We start from the raw sequence: 14,842 nt of genomic DNA on the forward strand, positions 1-14,842 counted from the left end.
AAATATAAATTGTACACCTGTCATGTTCTGCCAAACACTGTTACAAAACTGAACAAAATCTACAAACAGTTTTAATAAAAAACGTGGAAGGTAGTTAGATATGGCTTCAAATGTTGAGAACACACTGATGGGTCAAATGTACATTAACGTCAATTGTGGTAAGAGCTAAGTGTAGATTTTATAATCATATTTTATGATTGTTGGAAGACTTTTTTGCATTGTGTGGTCTGCAGTTATACAGAACTTGCTAGAATGTTTTTAATGCTATCTCTGGGACAACTGATATCTAATAAAGATATCTAATAAAGAACATGGGATTTTCTTTTATCCTTTCCCAGATGTATATGTTTCTACAACTTTCTTTCTAGTGGAACTCTTTGGATATGGCCATGGTAATACCACTCACCAACAATCAAAGGCAAATCAAGCTAAATGTCTGTGGCTCCTCCAAAATCCTCCCAATTCATGATGTAATCAGTTTCTATTTGTGATTTACATGTTATGTGTAATACAAGTGCATCAGACACAGCAGTGTTTCCACTGTCTAAAGCTAACATAATTATCTGCCAAACAAAACTATCCAGCCACTAATGAAAAGGCTAGAAATGACTAACAAAAGCTGAGCTATAGTACACACAGAAGCCCTGTCAACAGTTCAGGTCTGTCTAACAATGTGACCAGCGAGTAAAAACCCCAAGCCCCCAAGGCCACAGTGCCAACTCAATACATAATACTTCCATGATATAAACCCTTCCTCTATTGGATTATTAGCACTTAAATAATGTTTGATCAGCAGAGTTCTATGATTGTCATTGACTTGCAATGAAAGCATGTTTCTACACTGAATCCATTTGAGTGAGATTGTTTTAATAATAATAATCCATAATAATCTTCCAGTAATGTGGAAAAAAACCATGCATAAACTTTTGCGAATATCTCACAGTGCAATATTACAAACTCACAGACAATTTGTAAGATAATAATATATTATTTTATTGATTGCAATCAGGGCAGAATTACAGGCAGTGTAACTGTAGATCATTTAGATAGCCTTCTTCCCCATTCCATTTTTTTTTTCAAATAAATCAAATAACACAACTACAGATAATTCAGTCAAATCAATGTCCGTAGAGACCATGGATAAAGCAATGTTGGGTTGCTCCAGTCATTGTATCCAGTCAATAACAAATCAGACATTTTTCCCAGTCTTTACCAGTGTCTTATTTCAACAGTTAATTTACCCTGTTTAAAGGTCACCTTCCGTCGTTTTTTCTTTCATTTTAAAATGTCTAGTTGTGGTCTCTAGTATGAATGAATGACATGTGAGCCGTTTTTGTAAAAAAAAAAAAAGTGCTCAGGTGTCTCTGTATAGCTCTTTTTTAATGGACTGTTTTAGGGGTGTGTCCAAAATGACCGGATTCCAGCTTTGCTCATGAATATTCATACATGCAAATATCTCTCCTCTGATTGGCTAGGAGCACTGCGACGCCCCTCCACCGCTCTGCCGCTCACTGCCTCCCACCTCCTAACTGATGAGCGGTGATGTTGCGTCGCTTCAGCTCCGCCTCTGGGAGTTTCTTGAGCCAAGGTGGGCTGGTCTGTGAGTTTCTGCCTACGTAGGCAGAAAGATAATTCAAAATTCACCCGTTTTTCGGAGGGGGGGAGGGGGGATTTCTTTGCTTAGCTCCTGCAGACAATGGGGGCTGCAAAACAGTTTAATGTGCAGGTGTACACATTCAACTCGGAGAGACCTACTGTATTCCACAAAAAACAAGAAAAATCGGATTTTCGCGGAAGGTGAGCTTTAAATACTGGCATATTTGTTTAATTCTTCACAGAAGTCATTCTTTTTAGTGTTCTAGGTAATATTAGAAATCAGGGTTACGCTTAGTAATTAAGTGATTTACAGCTTTGGCTGGAACAGTCTGTCTGCAGGACCTGTACTGAGGTATATTTCTATACTGTAAGGTAAATAAAGTCCGAAAAGAGCTTGGTTTGATAGAAGGGAAAGGGGGGCATGTCTTACTCTTCTTTGCAGTAAAGTACTTTTTAAAAATCTACAACGCGGCATACAATTGTGGCTTCTATGTAAGAGAACAGAACCACAGCATGTCCATGTTTTCTATAGCCATTGACTCAAATGGTACAGATACAAGGTCCTGAGAACTTCCATAGAAAAATGCATAGAGAAAAATGCCTTAAAAACACATCATAAAAACAAAGTGCAAAAAAGTTAAAAAGAAAAGGCAACACAGACGAGGACACCAAAAGCATAGCATGTAACAGTACAACAACATTAACAACTTAATTTAGAAAAACAAAGTATAAATAAGTGAAGAAGAATAAGCATTGAATAAGTTGCATTTAGAGTGAATTATCTCAAATTAAATGTGTTTTTATATCAGATTTTTTTACAGTCATTGGAGGGAGACTAAAACAACTGAAACCTCATTAACAATTTGATGTAAACATATTCAAGTATTTTAATAAGATTTCAGATACTGCACTAAATCATTAGTCCAGCCCAGAAGGCATTTAATGTAAACATTTTAAATTCTGTTGAAGATTCATAACATATAGTAGGCCTAGTTCACCTTTTATCACTAAAAAGAATATCAAAATACAACATTCATGGAAACGTAATACATAAATGTTTCAAGAAACCCAATGAATGGGCCCTTTCCAACTGTCACCGAGGCAAATGCTTGTTCTATGGCAGCTGCAGCCATGCAAGGTCCTGTGATCTGTGAAAAACAGAGAATACATTGTTTGGCCTTTTTGATCCTTGCATATAAAATAAAGTGCAAAAGTCACTTGGCAGCAATGTAATGAAAGTAAAATTAATTTGCAAGTAATAACTCAATGTTACTAATTAAAATTAACATTTAAAATGTATTTAAATACAGTTAATCAATCTGTTCATAAAGTTCTGTGAACAGGAAGTTGTAAAAACTGTTTATCCAAACATATTTTTGCATGTAAAAACACTATATAAAACATTAGAATACACATCAGAATAAAATTATTTATTCTTATTTTGTTGATTCATTGTGACTCCAGACACTGTATTGGTTTGTTTAGTTCCACAAGCAGCTCTATTTTACTTCAATAAAAGAAATGATTAGAAAAACTGTGTACTGGAACTATAAAACTATAAAATAACTACAAATACTGGGCTTGTTATGAGTGTTGGAAATGGTTATGCTGATGATTGCATTCATAGCAAAACTAACATACTCAAATGAGATAATGATGTACAGTTTATTGTACTCATTGTATCATTTCTACTATTATTTATTCTACTGTTTCTTTAGCACAGCTCTATTTGGTGTGAAGATGAGGTGCACTGACTGATTATCATACAGCAGAGGTGCACCCAGCAAAAGTGTGGTTAATAAACCTCCTAGTGTAAATAAACCTTAAAAAAAAAAAAAGAGAGTTTGGATACTTCAACATTTATGAGAGATACAATGTTGAGATTTCTCTATCCGGACACTCACTCCGCTTGTGACTTGGTGATTTTCTGCCCTGAAGCCATTAATTCAGCTACCTTTGACACAGCTGGGTCAAAGTTCAGGCTAGCTGCAGCTACAGCTTCATCACCCCTGCATTAAGATATTAAAAATAAAAAATACAGAATACGAATAAGAAAATGTGCAATGGCTTCTTGAAAAATATGTTTTTTTAATTAATCAAAAATATTTTGCAATTACTTTATATAAAACGCAAGAAACTTCATCTCTTCAACATTTCCTTTGAAAACAATGTCTGTGTAGCCTTCACCATAACCTAGATCAAACAGAAACAATACAACAGTTCAATAGTAATGTTCAGAAGAAAAAAAAAATCTATATATTAGAGGTGTGCCAAAAAATCGATTCACATAAGAATCTTGATTCTCATTTACTACGATTCAGAATCGATTTAAAATGTCCCAAAATCGATTCTGAGGGGCGGGTTTTAGACTGATTTTGGGCTGGGTATTTTTGTTGGACCTGGCAACCCTGGGGATAGGGCTTGTCCCTTCAAACGGAGATCTTCCAGACACACACAGAGCGTAGGTGTTTGAGAATCACCGGTAAGATGGCAGAACAAGCACTATATTACCTTAGATTAACGTGTAGTTTCAATGTTTTATGGCAGAATGCTTCATAACAAGCATAAAAAAGATCGCTAGTAGTTAGTTTCAGTAACTGTTAGCTAGCTAACTAGCTAACTTTCCAGTTCCACCTTAAATAACGCTACAGGTGGCAGCATTTAAGGCGGAACGGAAAAATAACAATAAGCTAATCAGAGCTAATTTCAGCTCCTCATCACAGAGGAATTAAGGAATGGACAATATGAATTAATTTCTCCACCTCCTGCCCCCTTTCTGAAGAAATACAACGACCTTAAAGTTAACTAGTTAATCAGCAGCTGCTCCTGAACTTTAGCGCTTCACTGCTATCATCACATCAGCCCAGCAGCGTCACCTACACACCACCGCTAGTAGCCTGGTAATAAAGCAGTGTTATTTATTTATGTATTTATTGTTCATTAACGTCATTGTGATATCCCAGTGATTTCTCTGTCACTGAGGACCCACATTCCTGCACATTTTATTGTTTTTGTAACACATTACTTGCTCCAGGACCAGTGTATATTATGGAGGGTTTTTTTTCAACAAGATTCATAAGCCAGAAGCAGAAATTTTTATAATTCAAATCGTTTTGAATCAAAAATCGATTTTGAATCGAATCGTGGCCCCCAAAATCGGAATCGAATCGAATCGTGAGATAGTAAACGATTCCCACCCCTACTATATATACACATTTTTCTCCTTTTAAAGATGAACCTTCTGTCTGATGGTTACCTGTATATCTGATGCTTTTTCCCAGCAGCACTGTCCAAAAATAAGGAACGGAGTTGATTTCAGTTTGCTTCTTCAGCATGTTTAAAGCAGCAACTCTTCCTAAAGTGGAAAGACAAATTAAAGTTAATTTAGTCATATTAAGGTTATTTATATGTATATTTAGCCCCTATAAATATGCTGTTATTCAACACTACCATGTGCTTGGGCCAGCTGCCAGTGTCCAATCTGGACCATCTTATCTTCACGAAGAGCAAGAGGAAAAGACACCACATCTCCAGCAGCAAAGACATCTGGAATGTTGGTTCTCATGAACTTTAGACGTAGAACATTCATTAGAGACAAAATCTGTGATCTAATTTTTTTAATGACATACTCTATGATTGCTGCAGAGTCCTTACCTTATCAACAACTACTGCATTTCTTGAATCAACTTCAACAGCACTCCCTTTCAGGAAATCAGAATTAGGGATCACACCTAAAAAATAAAATAGATAGATTTACACTTGTGCACAAAAAAAATAAAATAAAAGTGCACACAATATACTGCTAAAACTGTGCATTTATACGAACGCACATAACTTGTTACGCAATATGAAGTTACGCAAAGTTTAAAGTGACCCAAAAGGTAATACCTATTATAGTCTTTTGTACAGTAGAATTACAGAAGTTTTGACTGAGAATGTAAAGTAATGCAAAAGGTACTAGGGTGCTAATTTTGAAAATCACATAAAAAAGGGGATTTTTTCTACACAAGAAATGTTAAATGTATCAAATGGACTTCTTCATGGGGTACCATTGGCTAATGCCTATTTTACAGTTCCTGGTGAATTTCTATAACCCCTGGGATAATTTCTGCCCAAAGCCCTGCTTTATGTTTAACTATATACAGGATGCACGTTGATTTAACTTTATTTGCACTTACCAATCCCTGAAATGACAACATCTGCTTGTAGGACATCACCATTTTGCAGTACAACTTCCTTCACCTGCAAAACCAAGAGTCTGTGTATGGAATGGTTCATTCATTAACTCATTCACTATTCACCATGTAGCATTAACTATAAATTGAACTGACTAGAGAATTACCAAATAACAAACCATCTTTATTTGTGCCGCTTTAAAGATGACTGGCATGTCTATTATACTTAGTACATTCTAGCGTAAATTGTCTGTTATAACATTATAATCAATTTAAAGCACAACAGCAAGTTGTTTTTATGTTTAATCCTTACCCTTCCATTTTCACCTCGCATCTCAGCCACGCCACTGTTCATGTAGAATTTCACATTCTTCTCCTCCAGCATCTATGAGTAGTGTATTAATACAGGACCTGTTGCACAACAGAACATAACAAACACCCAAAGAAATATATCTGACCTTCATAGTCATTTTCCCAATGTCTGGACCAAGTGACAACTGGTAAGGGAATTCAGATTTGCCCACAACTGCTACACTGGCTGCTTTGTCAGACAGGTACGCTGCTACTTCCATTCCTTAAAAAAAAAAAAAAAAAAGAAAATGTTAAAAGCACAGTAGGGTCAATGTCTGATAATATATTTTTTTATTAATTAAGACAATTTGAAAGACAACAAGAATTTTTCAATTTTAAGTTAGGTAAAGGAGTTACGCTCTGACAACTCACAGGCTATCTAAGCAAGAGCAATGTGCTGAACAATGGGCAGATATGTGCTTTTAGTCCAGTAATTTATAGGAATTTGATTATTATTCTAGCTTTTGTTTGAGTATACATGTCCTTTATTGTAGATGCTATACAGAGTTGGCCTCTGTTGTGGTGGTAAATTGTATATTCTGCTAAAGATTCTTGACTTAAAAGTAATTTGACAGATTTCACACTCTGGAGGACTCTAGCCCCTTATCAGAAACAAATGTGTTAATCTTGTATGTCAAATATGGCATCTAGTGTATGTGACCTTCTCCTAACTATATTCGATATAGGAGTCACCAATTTACTACCTATACTGGGGTTGGCCTGTTTTTTAGCATATCCCCCTTTTATATTTTAATAAAAGTGTGCTATTTTGCTGCTATGTGCAAAGTCCTCTGATGGGAAGACCAAATCTACCCAAGAATTGTTTGAATAGACAAGAAATGTCCAGTCATTTGTAGTGTTTTTAAATATAAAATTATAGAAAATGAATCAGTGTTGATATCATAAAAATATTATAGGAACTATACCTATAAATGATGTTCCAACGATAACAACCTTGTTGCCCACGCTCATCTGATAAATCCCAGCAGCGTCCTTATAACTTTCCAGCAGTTTCACATTCTCCATCTCAGCACCAGGAACCTGCAAAGCTCTCGCTCTGCAGAATAAGAGGAAAACCATCAACTATCATTACCTGAAGAAAATAAAAGTTTTTAAGGAAATAAAAAATCTATAAAAATGAGGAAGTAGGAGGAACTTACCTAGCCCCTGTAGAGACCAAGAGCTGATCATAGGGTTGAGTTGTCCCATCACTGAATGTCACTACTTTCCCCTCTGTGTTAACAGATACTACCTGTAAGTGTAAATAAACAGTAGGTTTTTACATTTACTATATTTTCCAAGTGGTGTCCATTAGAAGGTTCTCTACTCACATCCTTTTCTGTCCAGACTTCAATGTCATGCTTCTGAAGAAAGTCACTTGGACGAAGGAGAATCTTTTCAATCTCTATATTCATGGCCTACAGGATATATATAAAAAGAAAACTGTCCACATAAAAACATATATATATATATATATATATATATATATATATATATATATATATATATATATATATGTATGTATATATATATATATATATATATATATATATATATATATATATATATATATATATATATACATACATATATATATATATATATATATAATATATATTATTGCCAAAAGTGAAGTAAAATATGTACTTTCATGTGTGATTAAAGTATAAATAAAAGTAAATTCAAAGTAAATTTAAGGCCTTTTTTATGGCGTCACATCAATATCAAAAATCGAGGGCGCAAAAATCCAAGGTGAGGGCGCAAAAATACCAGGTGAAAAAATTTAACCAGCGCGTTAAACTAGCGAGCAAAAAAAGGAATCGTGTGCGCGCTGAAGAAAATGTTTCTCTCAAGCTTCATTTTTCTCCTCTCGAGTGCTTTTTTTCCTCACGCGCTGTGTGATTTACCTGCTGCAGCAGTTTGTGCTCGACTGAGTGTTTTGCGCTCGAGTTTTGAAAGGGTTGGTTTTTGAGAGTCCCTCAGCGGCTGATATCTCCAGGGTTCGTAACGGACCACCTACCTCCACGAGCAGAAGGAGGGTGGGGACTGAAGGAAGGCAGGAGGGTGGAGGAGGGTTAGCTAGCTGGCTAATCCAAACAACCCACTCTCCGGCGCAACCCCGCTCTGTCTGCCCGGGTTTAGTGCCCAAAGCGACCCGCTCTGTCTGCCTGGTCTCTAGCCTGTACCGACCGGTGCTGCTCGCACAGAGAGCCGGTCGCTCTAGGCGCTAACCCGACAGAGACAGACAGAGCCGGCAAGCTGATCGCTCCAAGCGAGAGACCGGGTCGCTTTGGGCACTAAACCCGGGCAGAAAGAGCGGGTCGCTTTGGGCACTAAACCCTGTCCTTCAGTCCCCGCCCTCCTCCAGCTCATGGAGGTAGGCGGTCCGTCGCGAACCCTGGAGATATCAGCCGATAGCGTTCGCTGAGGGAGTTGACCACGGCCCCGCCCCCAACCTGTCAAAACCACCCCTTTCAAAACTCGAGCGCAAAACATTCAGTCGAGCACAAACTGCTTCTGCAGGTAAATCACAGTGCGCGAGAAAAAAAGCACCTGATTCAGCACGATTCCCTTTTTTTGCTCGCTAGTTTTACATTTGTGCTCACGAGAAGTTAATTTACACACTCAAAATGTTAAAACACGCTGGTTAACTTTTTTCACCTGTTATGTTTGCGCCCCCGACTTGTTTTTTTGAGCCCTCGACTTTTGACATTTTTACTTACATTTCAACACTATTCAAGGCTCTTCAAGGCTAAAATAGGCCTGATTAACAATTTTTGTTTTTAGTCTTATCTTACCTTGCTAAGTTTGGTCTTGTCAATAGGTAGCTTCTCATCTTTGATCACCATGATAATTCTCCCACCATATTTATTCTGTCGAAGTGTTTCTGCACACTGCAAGGATGCTGGACCTGTGCTGGCACACATTAAACACATTAAGGCAACATTATGTAGCACTTTTACCTTAAAATAGCACCTTCAAAATCACTGCAATGCTTCACTGGTTTCTATATTATGGATAATCATGACCACACTTATGAGAACTGTGTAACATGATGTAACAAGTCAGATGTATGTGAAACCTGGTAATATTACTTTACCAGAGTAGCCAGCATGATTCTCTCATATTCAGATGCTGGTTCTGTATCTCTCTCAGAAGTTACATGTGGAAAGTCTGTTCTTTTTGAGGGGTGGAATCAAAGTGCAAATTTTACCTCCCAACTGTAGGAATAGCCCAGAAGAAAAGGACAAATTTTCATTTTTTCATTTCAATTTTTCTCCTTTAACAACAGCACAATCTGAGGTCTGGCTGGATCATGGGTACTGTTTGGCAATATGTGGTGAAGCATTCGTTGTTTGTATTAACCTCATTTACTTGCTACTTATGAGTCACCATAGAACAAATACAAATCAATGATTGTTGCCAGGTAACAAAAAGGAATAGTAGTCAAGAACAGGAGCCTGAAAACCAAAACAAAGAAGTTCATGAATGCTGTTCTAAAGGCTTTATTTCACAAACCTGCCGTAGTTAATCCTCAGATTCCATGACATCAAAAATGTGAAGTGCAATATGTAAAAAGTATGCAGATAAATGTTGGATAATGGAAACCAGGATTCACCACAAGAAGAAGATCTAAAATACCTTTAATTTAGTTCCAACACCAAAGTGACTATTAAATTACCGAAATTGACAAAAAAATAGAAAAACAAAAACTGAACAAAAAGGAAAAAACATGTCAAATCTGACCACAGAACTCTAAACTAGCAAATACTAGCCATTTTAACCTTCAGTCCCGTCCACAAAATTAATTTTGCCTTGCAGCAGAACAGGAAATTGGAGCCCCAGCAGCATAGCTGGTTTAAAATGCCTTCCCTTTGTAAACCTCCCCACTGAGGTCTCTTCTCTAATTGGACCATACCAATAGTACAGGTAGGGACAACAAAAACAGGTAAGTATGTTTAGTCTATTTACACATCTAAAGTGTTTAATTAATGTCCCCAGCAGTACTGGTGATGCGGCCAGCCCTGTACCATTATTACACAATTACACTGTTGGATATTCTGATATGGATGTGAAATGCAATAGTGTGGTGTGTGTTCACTTTCAAACTCTGTCTCTTCCTGCCTTTAGCCTAGTTAGCTATGTCACATGACCACAGTCTGCAGCATGAAGAGCTCCGTCTCTGATGCAGTTTGACTGGCTGATCATCATTATTCACAATGATATTGCAGTTCTTTTTATGTGTTTACCTTTAAAAAAACACATATTGCAACAACAGTGAAAATACAATTAATCACACAGCGTGATAATAGGAATTAGTCTCACCTCCTCCAATCAAGAGCACAGTGTGGCAGACTCCAGGCTCTCGGCTGCTCATTTCTTTAACACGCTTAGTTGTTTTCTGATGCAGAAAAGAAAAATATACGTTTTTTTTTATTATATATATATTTTTTTCTGTACATAAAAAAAAATGTTTTAATGCAAACATATACAACACTGCAATCCCTATTTTATTGTGTTTGTAAGTGCATTAAACATCTCATACAGTGCAACAGTTGGGCAATCGCAAATCAAGAAATGGGTACTATACTACTAACCTGTTTACTTGCTGTAACATAAACTTTACCACAGTCAACTTTCACCTTTAAAAGAAAAGAGAAATTTGGTGAGGTTCTTATTGGGGTATATACAATTTCAACAAAAGGTACTGTGCATTAAAGCATGGAATTTCTACCATGCTGAAGTTCTTAGATGTACCTTGTATGAATGCAAACAGTCTAACCCAGGAAATTCCTCAATATCTCCAGTTGTAGTGTTAAAACAAGCACCATGCCAAGGACATCTGACTCGATTTCCCACCAAAGCCCCTGTTCAACCAAACACTTACTGACAATTACTGACATAATCAAACTGTAGTATCCAACATTAAAAATGTAAAATAAATGTTTTAATGGCAAAATAAAAAACACTTATGATTTTAATTAATAAATAGCAGCTGATTACAGATTATTATTTGTAACTAAATGCATGCATCTAGTTAAGGAATCTCTTACCTTTAATAAGTGGAGCTCCATAGTGAGTACACAGACCACTCACTGCGCTAAACTTGCCTTTATTACGAACCAGCAGAATTTTGTTTTGTTCAATCTCCACCTCTTTCATTCTGTAATGCAGGAACAACAATCTGTCACAAAGAAATCTGCTGGTTGTAAATGTACAATGTAAATGTACATTAATGCAGGATGGAGCAAATAATGCTAAATTATATACTTAAGAAAAAAATGAAAGAAAGCAAATTAGGGATGACATTACTGTCCATCCTGCAGGTCTGACTCTTGGCACACCAGCTGTGTGACTTCTCTGGATGATGTTGGTCCCATATTTGTTTTACCTGCATTTATGACACAGATAGTAAAACATGATTGAAAATATTGTAAATAAATGCATTAGAAATGGAGGAGAACTGGGAAGGAAATATGTTACCATGAAAAAACGATATCAGGAAACACTGGTAAACTAAAGATGATCATTGCAAAGCATTTCAGCTATATTCACACGGCCAATAAAAAGTATGTGGCAACCGGATCAGTTTAAATCAAAGAAAAGGAATAATAAACCTGAAATGTGACATGAAAACTGAAAAAAAAAAAAAAAAAACAGGAAGTACAGAAAACATGGCTTAGCACTTTTGCCAACACACAAACAAATATTTTGTTGTTATGAGAGTAAAAATGTGATGTGCAATAACACTGTTGGATATTCTAATATGGATATTAAATGCAATAGTGTGTTGTGTGTGTTCACTTTGAACCTTTACACTGACTGCATTTTTATAAAGTCACAATAAAGATACAAAACTAAAATTGTAAAAACACATTATGGCTGTCTGTATTCAACTCTGTCATAAAATATGTGTAAAAATTGCATGAATATGAAGTCTAAGACTACCACTAAACATGTGCTAGGCCTATATGGATTAAAAGTATCGGGACACCTGCTTATTTTATTACGCTTTTATTAACTTTCTATACTGTAAAGGAAGGGTTTTCTACTAGATTTTGCAGCATTGCTGTGAAAATTGTATTTGCATTTTTAAAGAGATAAAATTAACATTGCGCTACATTTAAATCAGTTTTTTGGTCCATTTCTCTAAACCAATCCCAATTCCACTCTAGACTCAGTTTGGTATTGGTTTGGGTAGATATAGCTTCATGTGTATGTGCTCCAGCGAGTCATATGATATTAGCAGAACTTCTCTACATGTATTGGACAAGCTGCGTGTGAACATTTGCACATCTGTGACAGTAAGGGGTGCAACTTAAAGTAACTGAACAGCTGTATTTATTAGAAGGGATGTCAGCTTATATTTGGACACACAGCTAGTGTGATAAAGCCTGCAGTGTACTCACACAGTGGAGTGTAGAGATGCGTGCAGAAGTTTCTCCTGTGTCTCAGAGGAGCTGAAAGAGGAGAGAGTAGTTTTGTGAGCTGGGTGCTGGAGCTCTGTACTACACACCACTGGATGCTCAGAATCGCAGCCTCTCTCAGGAACACTGCAGACATGATTACAGCACACAAACACAAAACAACAGCTTTCTGACCTCCTGAATACAGAATACTCTCATAATCACTGGAATACAACCAATAAGAGCCATTAAGCCTTTTCTCCAGCTACCACTATAATCTCCTGCGCAATGCTTACACAATTCCTGCGATCTACATATCATACACCAGCACTGAACCAATTACACTATGATTTACAGATCACATTTACCCACCAGTATAATGTCTCCGGCTACCTGTTGCTGCTGCGGGAGGTTCCCTGTTTGTTTCGTGTGTGTAAATAAGCAGCTACCTGCGGCCTCAGCTCAGTCATAAAACACCGCACACCTCCGGTAACAGCGATACCTGCTGTCGCCACTGGCAACCGAACAAAAGAGCCACTCATAACAAAAAATATCGCTGACAGTCCGTGACACAGCGGAATGAGCTCAACCAATCACCTTCAGGTTTTCAACAAGTCCCGCCCACCAAGCTAGGATTGGTTAGAAATTCACTGTGAACTTCTAGCCAATCCTAGAGCAGAAAGGTGGGGTTTATGGTTTAATTGATATACGAATGAACCTAAAGTTCTAATTTACGGAAATAAATAAATAAATAAAAAACAAGAGAGAAACACTGCATTTAATATAAAATGAAAAGTCAGTTTTATTCAATTTATAAGTATCAGTTTAATGTTCTTACCATTTGAACTGAATTCTAAAAAACAAAACTAAGCGTAAAATACTACAATAATTATCTTTCTCCATTTAGTATAGTGAAAAAAAGAATTTACATGCATTTTTTCAAATTTTATAGTTTTTCAATTTCAGGAAAAATGAAAATCTGAATCGATTATTTAATTTCCCCTTTGCTTCTCGTAAAATAGCACATAGGTTGGATTATAAAATCAGATTTCAGAAGAAAATATAAGTAAATATTTCTTTTTAATTTTTCTCTAGGATTCTAAATGTGAGGGCGGGAAATGAAAAAAAAAACAATAATAATCTAAAATATATATTTTTACTTAAATATATATATATATAATTTATAACAATTAAATAAAACCCACAAGTAAGACCAATTGGTACTTTTGGCAGTGTGGGCAGTGTGAAAAACTGAAATCCGCATTTCTATAAAAGTTGTCAGCAGAGGGAGACATAAGGTGCTTCAAGATTTTCCGGGAAACACACTGCACTGACTTTGGACTTGATAAAACACAGTGGACCAACACCAGCAGATGACATGGCTCTCCAAACCATCACTGACCATCATTAAATTTGGCATTTAATTTGGAAATCAAGAAAACAGAGTCTGGAGAAAGAGTGTAGGGGCACAAAGTATATAATTTTTTGTTCAAGGACTTTTATACGGTGGCCGAGAAAGCCCAACGCAGTGCAAATTGAAAAGCGCTGCAAAAGCACAAAACACATCCATCAAAATAACAACACAGGCGCAGCAAATAGAAAAACGCGCTGCAACTAGAAAAACGCGCTGCAAATAGAACCACAACACAACGGAAGTGAGTCACAACACAAAGGAATTTTCCCGGGGGACCTTAAAAGATGCTGTACCAGCTAAGCTGCGTCTTCAGTAACGTCTCGGACTTCACTATGTGTACAAAGGACAATAAGTGGCAAACAAGGCGTTTTGTGAAGCAGAACTTTTAATAAACATAACTTACTTTTCAGAAGCTTGTTTGCCACTTATTGTCCTTTGTATACAGCTGGTACAGCATCTTTTAAGGTCCCCCGGGAAAATTCCGTTGTGTTGTGACTCACTTCCTTTGTGTTGTGGTTCTATTTGCAGCGTTTTTCTATTTGCTGCGCCTGTGTTGTAATTTTGATGGATGTGTTTTGTGCTTTTGCAGCGCTTTTCAATTTGCACTGCGCTGGGCTTTCTCGGCCACCGTACTTTTACATGTGAAAAACAGATCTGGAAAGCTCTTACAAAACGCCTTACACAACCTAACGGCATCACCACCAGGGGGCGCTTAAACCACGCAGAGAAAAATAACTCTGTGTTTTTATTACTTTCTCATTTTCTAGGAAATTTGCCTGCCCATATTATACAGAAAAAAAAAACATTTACCTAATTGTCTCTGGATTTTATTATTTAGTTTTTCAGTTAAGCCATGAAAAAAATTATACCACAACGTTTATATCACAACTTTCTGGATT

At 36.7% G+C, this 14,842-nt stretch overlaps 1 protein-coding gene across 5 annotated transcripts; it reads right to left on the reverse strand.

Moving 5' to 3' along the window:
- Positions 1–2,458: 2,458 nt before the first annotated feature.
- aifm4 (apoptosis inducing factor mitochondria associated 4) lies at positions 2,459–13,108 on the reverse strand. 5 transcript variants are annotated; one of them, XM_007245913.4, is made up of 20 exons: positions 12,902–13,108; positions 12,533–12,583; positions 11,436–11,514; positions 11,177–11,286; positions 10,881–10,990; positions 10,721–10,765; positions 10,449–10,524; positions 8,921–9,033; positions 7,454–7,540; positions 7,283–7,374; positions 7,049–7,179; positions 6,230–6,345; positions 6,085–6,156; positions 5,775–5,838; positions 5,251–5,327; positions 5,047–5,164; positions 4,853–4,951; positions 3,714–3,789; positions 3,501–3,605; positions 2,459–2,744 (listed from the first exon to the last, which is right to left on the reverse strand). In XM_007245913.4, the coding sequence occupies exons 3-20, from the start codon at positions 11,501–11,503 to the stop codon at positions 2,711–2,713; spliced, it is 1,593 nt and encodes a 530-aa protein (XP_007245975.3). In that variant the 5' UTR covers positions 11,504–11,514; positions 12,533–12,583; positions 12,902–13,108; the 3' UTR covers positions 2,459–2,710. The 5 variants fall into 5 exon arrangements, with proteins under 5 accessions (XP_007245975.3, XP_007245974.3, XP_007245973.3 ...); XM_007245912.4 differs by having other exon boundaries at positions 12,533–12,676; XM_007245911.4 differs by lacking the exon at positions 12,902–13,108 and having other exon boundaries at positions 12,533–12,875.
- Between the last annotated feature and the right edge of the window lie 1,734 nt (positions 13,109–14,842).

This window comes from Astyanax mexicanus, chromosome 18 (genome assembly GCF_023375975.1).
Source record: "Astyanax mexicanus isolate ESR-SI-001 chromosome 18, AstMex3_surface, whole genome shotgun sequence".
NCBI lineage: Eukaryota > Metazoa > Chordata > Actinopteri > Characiformes > Acestrorhamphidae > Astyanax > Astyanax mexicanus.